Source organism: Tachysurus fulvidraco, chromosome 4 (genome assembly GCF_022655615.1).
Source record: "Tachysurus fulvidraco isolate hzauxx_2018 chromosome 4, HZAU_PFXX_2.0, whole genome shotgun sequence".
In the NCBI taxonomy this organism is placed as follows: Eukaryota; Metazoa; Chordata; class Actinopteri; order Siluriformes; family Bagridae; genus Tachysurus; species Tachysurus fulvidraco.
Genome location: NC_062521.1, coordinates 24,802,102 through 24,817,569, shown reverse-complemented (window position 1 = coordinate 24,817,569; position 15,468 = coordinate 24,802,102). Strand labels below are relative to the sequence as shown.

General features: G+C 37.2%; 1 protein-coding gene across 5 annotated transcripts in view; it reads left to right on the top strand.

The window, feature by feature from the left end:
* Positions 1-15,468, top strand: part of fam13a (family with sequence similarity 13 member A) — a 64,209-nt gene that overhangs the window by 22,249 nt on the left and 26,492 nt on the right. For all 5 annotated transcript variants that reach the window (XM_047812143.1, XM_047812144.1, XM_027145882.2 and 2 more), the window contains 2 exons: positions 1,399-1,607; positions 8,605-8,646. In XM_047812143.1, the coding sequence (XP_047668099.1) occupies positions 1,399-1,607; positions 8,605-8,646 (251 nt within the window). The remainder of the gene's footprint in view (positions 1-1,398; positions 1,608-8,604; positions 8,647-15,468) is intronic.

The following is a 15,468-nucleotide window of genomic DNA, read 5'->3' as shown; positions in this document are numbered from 1 at the left end:
AAAATAGCTTTATCGATTTATTTAGTTATTACTCGCATTACACGTCGTAAAGATTCACAACCAGTATTGATACAAATGTTGAAGATATTGAAGGCAAAACAGGGCAACATGTTAGTATCAGAGTTTTTGTGTCTATGCAAAACCTCACAGAAGTTGAATCTCATGTTTTTATTTGATTTCATAGGACCAGGAAGTTGAGACTGAGAGTTTCAGTGAAAGTTATAAAAGTTTATAACACATTACTTTGAAGTCACTTCTCCGTTAAATTATAGAACAAAAAAAACGATCTGTGAATTATTCAGCTTTTATTAGGTCTTAAAGTCATAAACTGTAATCACTTGATGCTACTCGGTCTAAGTTTACGAAACGAGAAGACGTGAATTAATTTATGACTTTATTATATGAACAACTAACAATGCAATCATTACTCATGTTTAAATAACAAACCTCTAGTTGTGTCTAGTTATGAATTAATAATAATACACAGTGAACAAACATTTTAGGTGATAAACAAATAACAAGAACTTAATTAACCCTGTTCCTTAAAACACAACATTAATCACTGATCCCACTTTTTTCCATTTTCAACAAGACATTATTATCAGAGCTTTGTGTATCAGTCAAAACTCAACAATGATCGACTACCGGCATCCTCTTAGTACCCGAGCCAGCTGTCTCACTGTTACTGCCAAGTCATACTAAACATTAGAGATGCAATGTTCAAAATCTCCAACATGTCAATTAACACACGGAACAGGATACTCCCAGTGGATTGGACCAGAAAATATGTCTATCTAGTGTCTCAAGTCAATAATGTCCATGTTGTGTCTGACACACAAAGCTCAACCTGCTGTTCAGTAAAGTATTTAAAGCAGCAATATGTAATATTTTGTTCGTTAGATTTTGGAGACCTTCCCAGTATGGTATGTGAGTCGCTAATAACATGCATTTAAATGGTATTACGTTAGCGGCTAAGGATGTTGCATATGGCCTACGAGTCTAATAAGCATTGCAAATGACATTAAATGATCAATAAGCTTTTAGAGTATCGCTTTTTTCTCCATTTTTCTCAATAATGCTTCTTTGTTGATTTTTAGCCAAATCTAAGTAAAATGTATAATTCTAAGTGAGTGATCCATTCTGAGATCATCTGATATCTGATTTTGTAATTTCACTGTTTTCCTGGGGTTAAATATCAGGAATATCAGGAATCCTAAACAAGCAGAATGCTCCTGTTTTGGTTACAAACCAGTGTAAAGCTTTCTTTGTGTGTGTGTTTAAATTCATGCATTTATCTCTCTCTCTCTCTCTCTCTCTCTCTCTCTCTCTCTCTCTCTCTCTCTCTCTCTCTCTCTCTCTCTCGCTCTCTCTCGCTCGCTCTCTGTCTCTGTGTGTCAGGTAAAGAGGGTGAAAGGTGAAGCAGCACTAAGATCTGTACCCCAGCCTACTTCTTCCAGCGGTCTTCCCTTCTCAAGACATTTATCCCAGCCTTCAGAGCACAGAGCCAAATCTGGAATCCACACCCTTGGCTGGAGCTCTCAGGAGGAAAGCATGGATCCAAACCCTCCTAAACTCAGCCCCATTGGGAGCATGGACACTGTGAGCAGGTATATAAATAATAGAATAATATATAAATAAATTAAATATATATAATATATATAAAATGGAAAACCTAAACAGGAATCAGGAGGAAACATTCAAACATTCAATTTCTGTGTCACTAATTCATTGTAAGCAAATGTGTAATATTGACAATGTTCATTGCTCTGAACAACAACTTAGTCCTATCTTTCCACTGAAGCATGTATTCTGACGTCATCCCGATGGAGTTGATCTAACATAGACTGACAGGTCTTGTGACGTTTGCTTCAAATGTAGATATTTCAAAAATTCGACTTTTTCTCTCAAGGGTTTCTCTGATAGCGTCATTTGAAATAAAAAAAAAAATGGCACACAGATGCATTTTCACTATTGCTTTCAGACTTTTATGTATACAATAACAGATATAATGTATACAATAACAGATATAATGTAAGGTAGCTTAAACCGTATATAGTGTGTCTTATGGTTTGCTAACAGAGATCATGTAATCAAATAAACATGGATGGAAAGGATGAGGAAATATGAAGCATCACCATCATAACAAGTCTAAGAAGTACAGAACATGCTTGTTGACCTTGTTGGCTTTCGTTTACACAGTAGAAGTACTACAACTCTCTAATGCTATGTTGTTTTTGTGTTGTTCTTTTTGGATTTTAATTCATAATGCCTTTAAACCGAAAGATGGCAGGCTGATTTTGTTAACATACAGTGTTCTGTCTTTGCTTTGTTCTAGATTTAGATTTCTATTATCGTTGGTGCAGTGATTGTGGATATATTCTTTTACATTCAACGCAGATTTCTAGCTACTTTAACAAACAAAATTACAAAACATAGCTAGCTAACTAACTGAACAAACTAAATTCTGAAACATAACAAGCTAGCCAATTAATCAAACTGAATTCTGAAACGTAACTTGCTTACTAATTGAACAAAAATCCAAATCGTACATGGCTAAGAGAAGCGATATAAAAAAGCATAACATGCAATTAAGTCTTTTTAAAGTAACAGTTCTGCTTCCTTATAGTGCAAAAGTATTCAGTCTACAAGATGACTGTTATTGCTAGTTCAGGTTTAGCGCTTCTCTCTCTGAACAGCGTGTTATTTTACACAGTACTTCTATGAAGCTGTTCTGAGATCAGCATAACAGACTACTTGCTTGCAGATGGATAGCATTGTGCTGTTTTTCCTCCTTCATTAGCTTTGCTGAGCATCCACCTGCTGTTTTTGCTACCATAACATAGCTAAAAGCATGGCAGATGGCAGGCATACATATAAGCAGCTGTAAGCTGAACTGCTGAGGGGATCAGGTGTCTTCTGAAATAGCAGTACAACAGCAATGTGCTGTGATATTGTCACAGTTAGTGTACTGCCATCACTGGAACGGGAGCATTACGAGTTAGCCACATAGATAATTCCTTATCTGAACAAAGACACCATAAGGACTTGTTGGTTATGTGAAGAACTTGGGACATCATGCTTGAGTTTTATACATTCGTAAAATGACATGGGTCTTACTCTGCATCATAGCGGTTCATGCTAATCATTATTCTGTCAGGAACACTTTGTCAAATGAGAATTTATTAGATGATATGCATACAGTTAGTGTTGGCGGTATGGTTCTGTTCTGGGCAAGAATCCGTGCGCATGCATGGACAGAGCGGGGAGAGCAGCGACTAGGAAATAGAATAGACCCCCCATAACAGAACCATTAATCATGCATAGTATTAGATATACTCGCTTACGAGTTTTTGGAAAATAATAAATGAATAAATGGACAAATAAATAATTAAATAATTAGAGAGAGGGAGAGAGAGGGAGAAAAATATGTGGAGATTTATGACGTAAACGAACACAAGTTCCGGCATGGTGGAGTCGGGGTTGGAGGAGGGAGTTTAAATCGTAGCTGCAGCGAAGCGCTAGAAAGCGGCTCAATGAATGGGAATTTAAATGGTCAGGTAATATGGATGCCGTAACCGGATTGGTGCGTGTTGTGGACGGCTGATTAACGTGGCCTGTCAGAACTAACGCGATGCTTGATTTATAATAAGATTAAGCATATGAAATGCGCTGTTTATTACTCTGTCCACTGGTAAGCAGTAAAATAGAGATTATTTAGTTATCTGATACCATTCTGATCCAAAGGTTTAAAAAGCAATCATTTACTTGCTGCAATTTAATAAATTAAGGTTGTACACTAAGCAAATAGAGAGCATAGGTCACACCCCTGTGATCACAGATGCCAGTATATTTTAATACCAAATGTATAACAGCCTGGGGAAAAAAACTCCTTTACATAAAATTTCGACATGAGGTAAGGTTAAAGATTAAGTATAAACATTTCCGTGCAATTTTGGTGAAATATACGTATGGTTTAGAAAGACGAGGTGTCAAAATATGTTCCAACGGATCAAGTCTGTATGAAAAATCATCAAATCCTGTTTGAGGTCTAATCTTCACTTCAGTTTGTGTATTGAATCAGTGATTAGTCTGTTTTCTAGTAGAAACCTGTCAAACTTTGTGAATGCAAAAACACATTATTTGTACAAGCTCTCAGTTGAGATCAGGACCTCATTTACCACTCAACTACCAAGTTCTGTGCCTTAATGTACATCTTTCCTGTTCTACACCGAGTCTCTGTTACCAAAGGGCAGGAGAAACCGGACCTCTCTTGTCTCATCTGGTCCAAACTAGATCTTACAGACATGCGGTATTGAATTAGATTAAGTTGCACCCGAGTTGTGCACTTTGACTTTTAGCTAGACGTTAGCTAAGGAGCCATGGCTTCCCCGCTGATATGAAAGCTTTTCGGCTAACTGCCAGTGTTCTCCTGGGGTATGTTGACAGCATGTGTGACTGAAAGCCTGGTTACTGGAAACGGGATTGGCGTACTAAAAATATCGCTCTCTGTGAATACTTTCTAATAAAAAATAAATAAAACATAAATAATCATGATTGAAAAAAATCTACATATGTACTGTACATACTGTCCAAATATTACATGATCCTCAGTAGTGTGTATGTATCTGGATCTCTTCACAAAGTAACTATACACCCATCAAATATCAAGCCTCGATTCCCTGAAATAGCCATGAGATTCTCACATGTTTCCGCTGAGCTCGTTATGCAGCAGCAGCAGCAGCAGCTCAGAGCTCTACCTCGCTCTAATCACCTAAACCTGATCCAAGCACCCAACGACAGCTCATTCAGTCCAGAAGCTAAATAAACGTATCCGGCTATGGATAATGGTTGAATCAGCACGTCTGTGTGACTCATTAGGGTGTTGTTGGTTCATAACTCTTCACCTTTGGCATGTTTCTCTTATAGCTCAGTGCATCTGGTGTTCTTGAAGTTCATGGTTTGCTGTTACAGAACATCGTGCTACCATCAGAGGTGTGAACAACCTGTAACACAGAACGTGACAAGTCATTTGTAGATGTGCCAGTAATTTAAACTCTGTGCTCTTGGATGTGACATAAAGAAGCAACTGCAATCATGTATTGTAATGAAAACATAATTTTTTGTAGAAATATATTTTACCAATACTTCAGATGCATAAAGACAGTTTAAATGAAACATTTCTGTTATATAAGCATGTTGCGGCCACAGAAACGAGATGTAACAGCGTATAGCTCTGATAAAGCACCGGTTTGACTTGTATAAACGAGAAAACTGATGTAACTATCGTGCAACTGATAGCGCTTTCACATCTACCTTATGCACCACCTTGCACTTGTACTTCCTCCTGCAAAACAAAATGGACTAATTTGTAAAGCACATGTTGGTAAGATCAATGCACATGTTCTTTTGTTTTCCTTTAAACCTATCCCACAAAGGATCGATGCGGCTTCTGCTCGGTTGGTACGAAAACCTGCACCCGCACTCGCCCTTTGCAGATAAGGTTGTACACCCGTGTTCACCTTTGTTATTACTGCTATAGTAAGTTTCCATCAATATCCTGAATGCTTTACCTTCAGCTTAATTTACACCAAATCTGCATTTCTGGCATTCCTGAGATTTGTTTTGTTAAGACTTGTATTAATACTAGTAATATTTAAAAACCTATAACCAGTTATGTAAACTATAACTTTTAATGTGATATATTTTTAATATATGCAGTCCATATAGAATTCCTCAGGTTCTAAGCTCCACAGAAACAGAAATATGGTGACGTTTTCTAGGACGTCTCCGTTTTTGGAGTCTCAAGTGTCAGAGCTTTGTATCAGTAAGTAGTAAAGCTGTTTTTTCATGGATGTTCTACAAGATTCACTTTAACTATAAAAACTAAAAACAGACTATTCTCTTTCACCATTTTACTTTTTCAAAATTATAAATACTGATAAATTGATGTGCTATATCGTTCATACTACACTATGCATCCATTTATTTTTTGTACCACCTGGGAAACTTGGAGTCTATTGCAGGGGACTCTGGGCAAAAGGGGACACTCTGGCCTAGGAGCCAAACCATTACAGGGCACAGGGCACAATTACACACACACTACAGACAATTTAGAGATGTTACTCAGCCTACAACATATGTCTTTGGACTGAGGGAGGAAAACACCCCAAAACACAGGGAGAACATACAGGAATCGAACCCGAGCCCCAGAGAATATGCTTCTCACCGAATAAAAGAAATCTTTGAAAACAGCCTCTATCAACTCTGCTATCTACCTACCCTCATCTAGATCACTGAGAACTGTGAGAAAATGGAGTTTCTCTAAACCAGTATTTTTCAGTCTCTTTATCAGTTTTTTTTTCTTACCTGCTGTACATGCAGTTCAACTCAGTGACTAATTATCAAGTGTTTTGAATGCTGACTCAGATGTATTCATGCAGGGGAAAATGCTTGCTTAAGCAACACTGAGAAACACCAGAGTAGGGCTGGGGGAATAAGTGATGTGGTGAATGTGAGAATTAGGTTATGTGAATGCTCTTATGGTGAGAGAGACACATGTGTTGGTGGTATGTGTGCATAGGAAGACTGATAGACCAGCTGGATGTTAGAGATATTGCATGTGGTGTGTCACGGTGTTCGTGTTACCTCTGGGACAAATAAAGTTTAACACGATGGCTCACAGCCAGGGTCACTAGCTCAGATCAAGGCCCCTGCAGATATTACATGTAAAGTGAAAAGTACACCGACGTATTGTGGCTTGGCATAAATGTTTACTCAGACAGGAGATGTGCTAGACAGGAAGCTTAGTCAGTCTGATCATGACAAGCATTGTACTGGAAATATGTCAAGATTCGAATGCAGAATAGAGAACAAGGAAATATTGTCAGCATATTTTAGCACTTTCTATTATATAAGCAGGATTACTGATGCCATCATCATCATCATTATTATTATTATTATTATTATTATTATTATTATTATTATTATTATTATTATTATTATTATTCTGTAATTGTAGTGATTGATCTAAAGCAAACACTTGTATACATACAATATAACTCGTTTACTGTTAAGAAATGCTTCTTTGTCTACTGTCACTACTCATGTAGTGTTGATTTGACGTCACATGGTCGAGGAGAACTCAGAAAGTAGATGAAGCGATATCTGTTTTTTTTTCCTTTTCCTGTGCAGCGATAATATGCAGTTTTGTAATGAGAGCATTAATATAAAGCCTGCAGTCGGAACTACTGTCAAAGGAAATCGAACAACACCTTCTGACCAATAAGAATCGGGAATCCGGCAGCGTTGTTGCATAACAGTAAATAAATGAGAGTATCCTAACACTCTTGTCATTTTTGCCTGTTTCTCTTTGGCGTAACAGCGACATACTGAAAGAAGCCATTGTTCTCTCACTGTGTCAGGATTTCCACCTTGTAATTCACAGAAGTAGACACACTAGTTAATCCTAAAACCAGACTGTTACACTAAAGAAGAACTCTACCCAGTGCTGCAAAGTTGTGCAATTTCATTTAAAGTATGTCTGGCATCTTAATACCCGAGAGATTACACAAAAGGGATTTGTGCATGTGGTATAAATAAAGGGGAAATATATACATATATATATTATGAGGACACCACCTATCTACACGTGTGCTCGTGTGCAATTAGGCATAGCACACACACACACACACACACACACACACACACACACACACACACACACACACACACACACACACACACACACACACACACACACACACACACACTGCCTACATGAATGTGAGATTATTAGAATTCATACTGCACCAGCCAGCTTTGAGACTGTTCAATACGACTCCAGCTCCACCCTTTATTTTTATTTTATTGCAGCTCTACCATACAGAAAAAAAAACCTGAATGGTTCTCGATTAATAATCAGTTAATTACTTTGTAATCAGACTAAGAATCTTCACATACATGTGTGAATTTGGATTACAGGAAACTAATTGAATCTAAGCTGAATGAAATTCCACTCTGTTTGAAACAAGTGTGTAATCTGAGGTCATTTAAAAGTGAATATGATTTATTTGTACTGGACTTTTTATTTGAAGGCAAATCTCAAAATATAGAACAAAGCCAAAATGTACCAAAAAGACACAGCAAGACTTGGATGCGTTTGGGATTTCATGGAGATCGTACCCCAGGCGATGTGATGTTGCATAATTTTAAATCTCATGCCTTGCCTAGTCACATTTATTGCATAATTTCCATCATCAGCTTTGCATGACAATATAGCTACTTGTAGATTATCTTACAGCTCTCAGTGAATTACTGAAGAATGAACATTCCCATTATCACCGTATAGACTTTCGACTGGTAGCTCTTTATATTGTGCAATACTTCCTGTGTTTTTGGCAGAGCTTCACAAAGTCCTGCAGAGTATGATAATTACTCAGGACAAGCTTCACAAAAGCAATGAGCTGTGGTACTTGGTTTTCATTGTTCGCCTTACAAAAGCTACTCAGAGATTTTTTTAGGCAACGTGCTGCCACATGCCTGGTCTGTGTTATGCTGCTGCAGGGTCCTAAATCCTGTTTTTATCTCTTTCCTCTTTCATTTCAGCTCTCAAGGGGACGAAAGACCAATATCTCCCTTCTATGTGAGGTAGGCTGCTCTCTCGCTCTCTCTCTCTCTCTCTCTCTCTCTCTCTCTCTCTCTCTCTCTCTCTCTCTCACACACACACACACACACACACACACACACACACACACACACACACACACACATCCCTCCGTGCTATATCTATCTTTATCCTTTTCGGAAAACACATAAAAGCAATAATCCAAGAGAAAGGGAGGATGGAGTTCAGCACATGCCAATGTTTTCCCTGTTGATTCACCGAGTCAGTGTTGGTTTATCCCGTTCAGTTCAGTGGTTTGGCTCTTCTCTAGCTCTCTAAAGCTCTTTGTTGTTGACATTTCACCCATTTTTCTGTTTACAGTGCATTTGCTGAACAAACAAATAAAAATAAATAAATAAAAAAAAGCAGTCCACACAGTATTTAAATTAAACTTTCCAATCAAAACATTTCCCAAGCTGGTCTGGAAGAGGGGACAAAATGTCCACCCTTGAACACATATAGCTAATCAATTTGGCTCTTTTGACCATTTCCCTAACTGTAGAGTATTTATAAACATAATCTGGTTCTGTCTTCAATAGAAATAAGGTTAAGCCCCGCCTCCTACCTAAGATAAAATTTGTTGTATTGTCCTTGCTCAGAGTTGCTCTGAGATTCGGTCCTTGAGATTGGTCTCAAATTTTAAGCTAAATTAGAGAGAGAGCTCTCTGAGCTCACTCTTAGAATCTTTATGAATACGGGTGCTGATATATTTCAGAAATGCAACGTTGTACCATATTATTTAATGCTATTTTAGAAAGAAGCCTTTATTTGTAACATATACACTAGAGTAAAATGCATTTCATGCATAGAGCACAGTGTCAGCCATGCTGCAGGGCCGCTGGAGCAGGGTGGGTTGGGGGTCTTGATTGGGGGACCAGTGGCAGCGGTTTAGCAGTGCTGAGGTTTGAACCCTGACCTTCCAATCAACAAACCAGAGCCTTAATCATTTAAGCCACTAGTGCCCCTTTGAGCCCTTTGGAACCCCAAATCACTGCAACCCCACACACCACTGGGGGCTGGTACTTAATCTCAAACTATTTCATGTGCTTGCACTGCAGGCGAAGACAGGTCTGTAAACTCAGGACAGGTGACGGCAGGGTCAAGTGAGAAGCAGCATCTTTTTTTATCGTGCTGACAAATTATAAATTAAGAATTTATTGTGCAAAGCTAAATCAGTGTTTCTGGAAAGGCTTGATTGTCGAGTGCAGCAAACTGAATACATTATAATATCACTAATGCTAAAAAAACTAAATAAAAATAAAATAATAAAAGCAGCTAAATGCTCAGTATGAAACACATACATTACTGAGCTGTGTTACAGGCACCTATCATTTGTTTTAGGAAAACATTGCTACATAAGTCAGGTTAGCTTTGGAGTTACTATTTATTAATATACTATATTATTATTATTATTATTATTATTATTATTATTATTATTATTATTATTATTATTATTATTATTACTTCTAACATTTCTGCTTGGAACATGATTTGATGCCTTCCTGCCACCAGATACAACCTTATAAGACAGGGCAGAGAATAAATCATGGTCAGAGCATGTTTTTGTGGATAAAAGCTTTTGCTCAGGTTTGCGGTTAATGGAGGAAAACAGTAGCAGTAAAAAAAGGAAGCCTGCTATTAGAACTCATCCCTGACATTTCATGCAACACTAACTACACACACACAGCCCGTGCATCCTTGGAGCAAGAGACATGCTATAAACATTGCCCTTTTTACACAGACCTTTGAATTGCCTTGCGAAAGTATTTATACTGCTTAGCTATAATGAAGGTTGGGTCTTTATACTGAGTAGGGTAATGGAAAGTAGGTCATCATACTCCTGACACGGTCCCCAGGGAAACTGCGGCCCTTGTACAGGATAAACATAATACGAATAGAAAGAAGGATTTTACAAGGTCTACCACTGACCTCTGAGACCATATTTTAATATTTTACCATCAAAGTAAATCATATCCATATATACATATAAAAAATAAAAGTCCAAATGTTTCTCTGAATGTATCCGGGGGAAAACACTGCTGTTGTCATCACTATCCCTTTCTAATAGGACCAATTGAATGGCAAAAACAGTGCTAAAGTTGCCAAAGTAATTCTTTAAAAATTAAAAAATTAAAAGAAAAAAATTGGAAAATTAAGTTTAAAAATGAATAGAATCTTGTTTTCTGTGCATTATTTAAAGTCTGAAAACATTTTCACCAGTTAATTTTCTGCAAATAAATGCTCTAGATGACAATATGTTTATTTGGAATTTGGGAGAAATGTTATCAGTATTTTATCGAATAAATCAATAACGGCCATTTTACGCAAACCCATAACTATAAATAGTAAAACCAGAGTAACTGATAATTTTGCAATTTAACTCTTTCTAGAGCTTTATGTCCGTGCGTTATTTTTTCTCAATAAAGTTTAGAATGATGGTATTCTTAGCCCAAGACTCCGCCTTGTGTGTGTGGAGTTTGCATGTTCTCCCCGTGCCTCAGGGGTTTCCTCTGGGTACTCCGGTTTCCTCCCGCGGTCCAAAGACATGCATGGTAGGTTCATTGGCATCTCTGGAAAATTGTCTGTAGTGTGTGAGTGTGTGAGTGAATGAGAGTGTGTGTGTGCCCTGCAATGGGTTGGCACTCCGTCCAGGGTGTATCCTGCCTTGATGCCCGATGACGCCTGGGATAGGTACAGGCTCCCCATGACCCGAGGTAGTTTGGATAAGCGGTAGAAAATGATTGAGTGAGTGAGTGAGTGAGTGAGTGAGTGAGTGAGTGAGTGAGTGAGTTTATATTTAATATAACAGCACAAAGTTTTCCTGTTTGTGTTACTCTGCATGTCTGTATTTCCAACATAAATCAGCTGCAGATTCTTCAAAACAATTTTCATTTATATTGCATAAATAAACAAAATATTCATGTCCAAACAAATGAATGCCTTGTTATAGAACTGTTGTATAACAACTACAATGTCCAATTGACAGCCATTTAATTTCCATCATCCATTTCCATTAATATGACAAACACGTAATACACGTAGAACTTTGGATGTAGCTGTCACTCGTTTACTCCTGTCATTTATACAGAGCTGGTTTATCTAGGTGTGAATCAGTCATAATTAGTGCAGGCATCTTCTTGCATAATCACTGATCTGTCTGGAAATCTTCTCATGAATTTTCTCCTGCGTCTTTTGTCCTGTAAATATATATCTAATAATAATCTTGAATTTTATATTCTATTAATCTTTATTATTCTTTATATCAACCATTTGTTTGTTACTTAGATATGTGACCTAACATCACAAGCAGTGTAATGAAGGTGTGTTTTAAAACAATTCTTATACTGAATTCACATTTTTTTGATCTGTTCCATGCCTGTCAACATCATATATCTCAGTAGTGTCACTTTAACACCATTTAATGTTTAGATATTGTTTTGTTTGTGGATTTGTTGTGCCATGGCCTCATGCTGACAGGTGGATTTGCTTAATCGTGTCTAATTGGTTACTACTCTGTCAAACTGGATTACCAGGTCCATAGGCCTGAAGCTCTTACATGTGTTTAAATATGAAGAGGAACTCAACTCATCTGCTCATATCGTCCCAATTATTGTTTGGTTAAAAATGAGTACAGAAAATGCTCTACTTCCTACAAGTCGAGTATTTTGTAGCATTCACACTGAGAAGAGTGGACGTATGTAAAGTTCTGATTTATTTGGTCACCTACTTTTTATTTCTTTACTTGAAACCAAATGGTGAGTTAAAAGGAAAACATCTTAAAGCTTCACCAATATTATTGTTATTTTTAGCAGTATTAACCTTATTTATTATCCAGAGAATCCTTATAATTTCACATGTTAATTACCTGACACTTTTACATTTACATCATTTGGCAGACATCCTTATCCAGAGCGACATTACTAATTTTTTTTTAAAGCTGAGCAATTGAGGGTTAAGGGCCTTGTTCAGGGGCCCAGCAGTGACAGCTTGGTGGTAGCCCAACACCTTAACCACTGGGCTACCACATGCCCACATGCTTTTACAACTAGGGTGCAAAAAAGATCATGATTCAGATTTGTGTCCATAATAAGCAGTACTACATTACTCAGTGACAAAGCATTACAAGTGTTCTACATATTAAATAGCGATGATGATATAGTCAGTCAGCTCTGCTGGCTACAAGAGATGGGAGACATTACTTTGTCTACTAGACATGGTTCAGCTCATGTACAAAATAGGGTGGCTGACGCTCTGCTCCCAGTGCACACAGATGCCTTATGGATGACGTAGCTGCCTGCATGTGCCTCAACAGAAGTGAATGTTTAGTAGCATGCTCATGTTCACAAATTGGCAGATGCCATACAATTTAGCTAAAGGGTGGCAATTGGCTAACGGAGTCAAGTGAAGGGACATTATGTGGTGTATTGTAATTCTGCTATAATTAATATATATATATATATATATATATATATATATATATATATATATATATATATATATATATATATATATATATATATATGCATTAGTATTACATATATTTTTAATGGCTTACTACAAACAACAGTGATGTCAGACTCAAATTTATCCGATGAGTTGTATATTATGTATTAAAATAAGGCAGACACTAAAACTGGAGCCTGACTTCACTAAGCTAGATCTAAAGACTTTCAAAAACATTTCTTTTCAGAAGTCCTGTTTTAGCCCAAGAGGCCAACAGCAATGTAGTATTACATCAGACAGACCCCTTTGGTTAATAAAATGTCCCTGAGCTTGTTTACTTTGCAGGTGGTTTGTTTATCTCGCTTGCTGGCTCAGCAAAAGCCTTATCATTATTTTGTCTTACTAACCAATCACATACAAGCTATATTCGATAAGTGCTGAGCTAGTCCATGCTGTGCCCTGTCTCACCGTTTAGGTTCGGATCATTTAAAATGGATCCACGAGTTATTTATTTACTCCTATTGAGTTAACCTTACATATGAGAATTATGGAAATGTTTTACAGGTGTGGTATGTTTTGGTATTTTTAAAACTTTATCCTTCACTTCATTTAAATAAAATCAAATACTTGATTAGATTATCTAGTATCAGAGTGCTGATTGTAGGAGTTTTTTAACCGGATCGGTCAGAAGGTGTCGATTAATTTTCGATAATTGTATTTTTTTTTTTACATTTATGGGAGGAGTCAACACTTTAGTTCATTCATTCAATCAGTTTTCCACCCTGGGAAAGTCTTCAGAACGGAAGACTTTCCGCTTTCCAGTTTCTCTGTTATATGAAATATATGAATTAGGAATGTTTATAGTATAAGGAGTATAAGCATATTGGAGGTAACTTGTCTTGCAGATTTTAGCCTTGTCTCTATAAATACATTGCTGCTTCACTAACACAGACCACCTTGCTCGCAGTTTTTTCGTCCATATCCTTATATCCTTACCTGAACTAAAAGCACAAGACAAGTTGAAGTAGCAGTAATCTCAGCACGTTTCCTTTTTGGTCTACACACGAGTGAATAGATGTTGTGACTGCAGACTACAGTATCATAGTGTGAGTTCAGAGACCTTGACCACAGCAGCCTTCACTGATATCTGCAGACACACTTCCATTATCCAAACAGGTCTGACTGCTGTGAGTGGTCTTTGAACCCCTAGCTGGAGGGCATGGTCTAGCGTTTTTACATCCTTATTTACTTTATCTGATACCACCCAAATGTTATCTCAGGAGTCATTTTTACCTTAGTTTGATAGAGCCATTTCCTATAAATGGGGCGATTCAACAAAGCGACATCGGTTTCACATTACCGTAAAGCAGAAGCAATGCATCGCTCTATGTTTTTAGATTTATGACACATTGTCACCAATTTGCATAACAGAGTCATTTCACAAAACATGATGAAGCATTTGTAAAGGGTCAATTGATAACTGGCATTTCCTTGAGCACATAACTGGTTTAAAATTAAACCAGACATAACAGAAGATAATCACTCATCACTGTGGACCTGAGTACAGCATCCCCATTGTACATGCTGTACAGAACAATAAAATGCTCGTGTGCAAATTATAAGGTAAATACCTTCGGTTTTAAATTGCTTTTTGTGTGACTTTACTAAATGGTTTAACGTAAAACCTCGTAAAGAAGGGATAGTTGTGAAAAGAGTCATCCTGTATAATTATAATGAATGACAAACATTAATGAAAAGATTTTCTGGTCTTTCCTAGTTTAATGTCAATACACAACTACAATTCATAAATTGATTGATATATACGTAAAAAGTCACAGCATTTCTCAATTCATTCAGAACCAGTGCGCCCTTATCCAGAGCAACTTTTTTTTTTTACAGAAATGAGGGTGAAGGGCCTTGTTCAGGGGCCCAGCTGTAGCAGCTTAGTGGACATGGGATTTGACCTAATGACCTTCCACTTAGTAGGCCAACACCTTAAACACCAGGCTACCACATCCAATACATTACTCAACTATATACATATACTATAACATTGTTATTAATACAATAACTACGTTTATGTGCTCTGAGATGTTTTTCGTGATCTTGTAAATCTGTGTCTTCCTTTCCTTCACTTAATTATGCTCAAATAGTATATATATCATATTACATCGTGTATATATGAAACTACACTGCATATGAGTGCTTTAATAAACTGCATCATAACTACTCATTATTTACACATTTATATTGACACAACACGTCTGTGTATGAAATATTTTGATCAGGATAAATAGCAGCGCTTCTGCGATAAGCCCTGACCACTTTGGGCTGGTTTAACTGAGCTGGTATGCGTGTTCTTG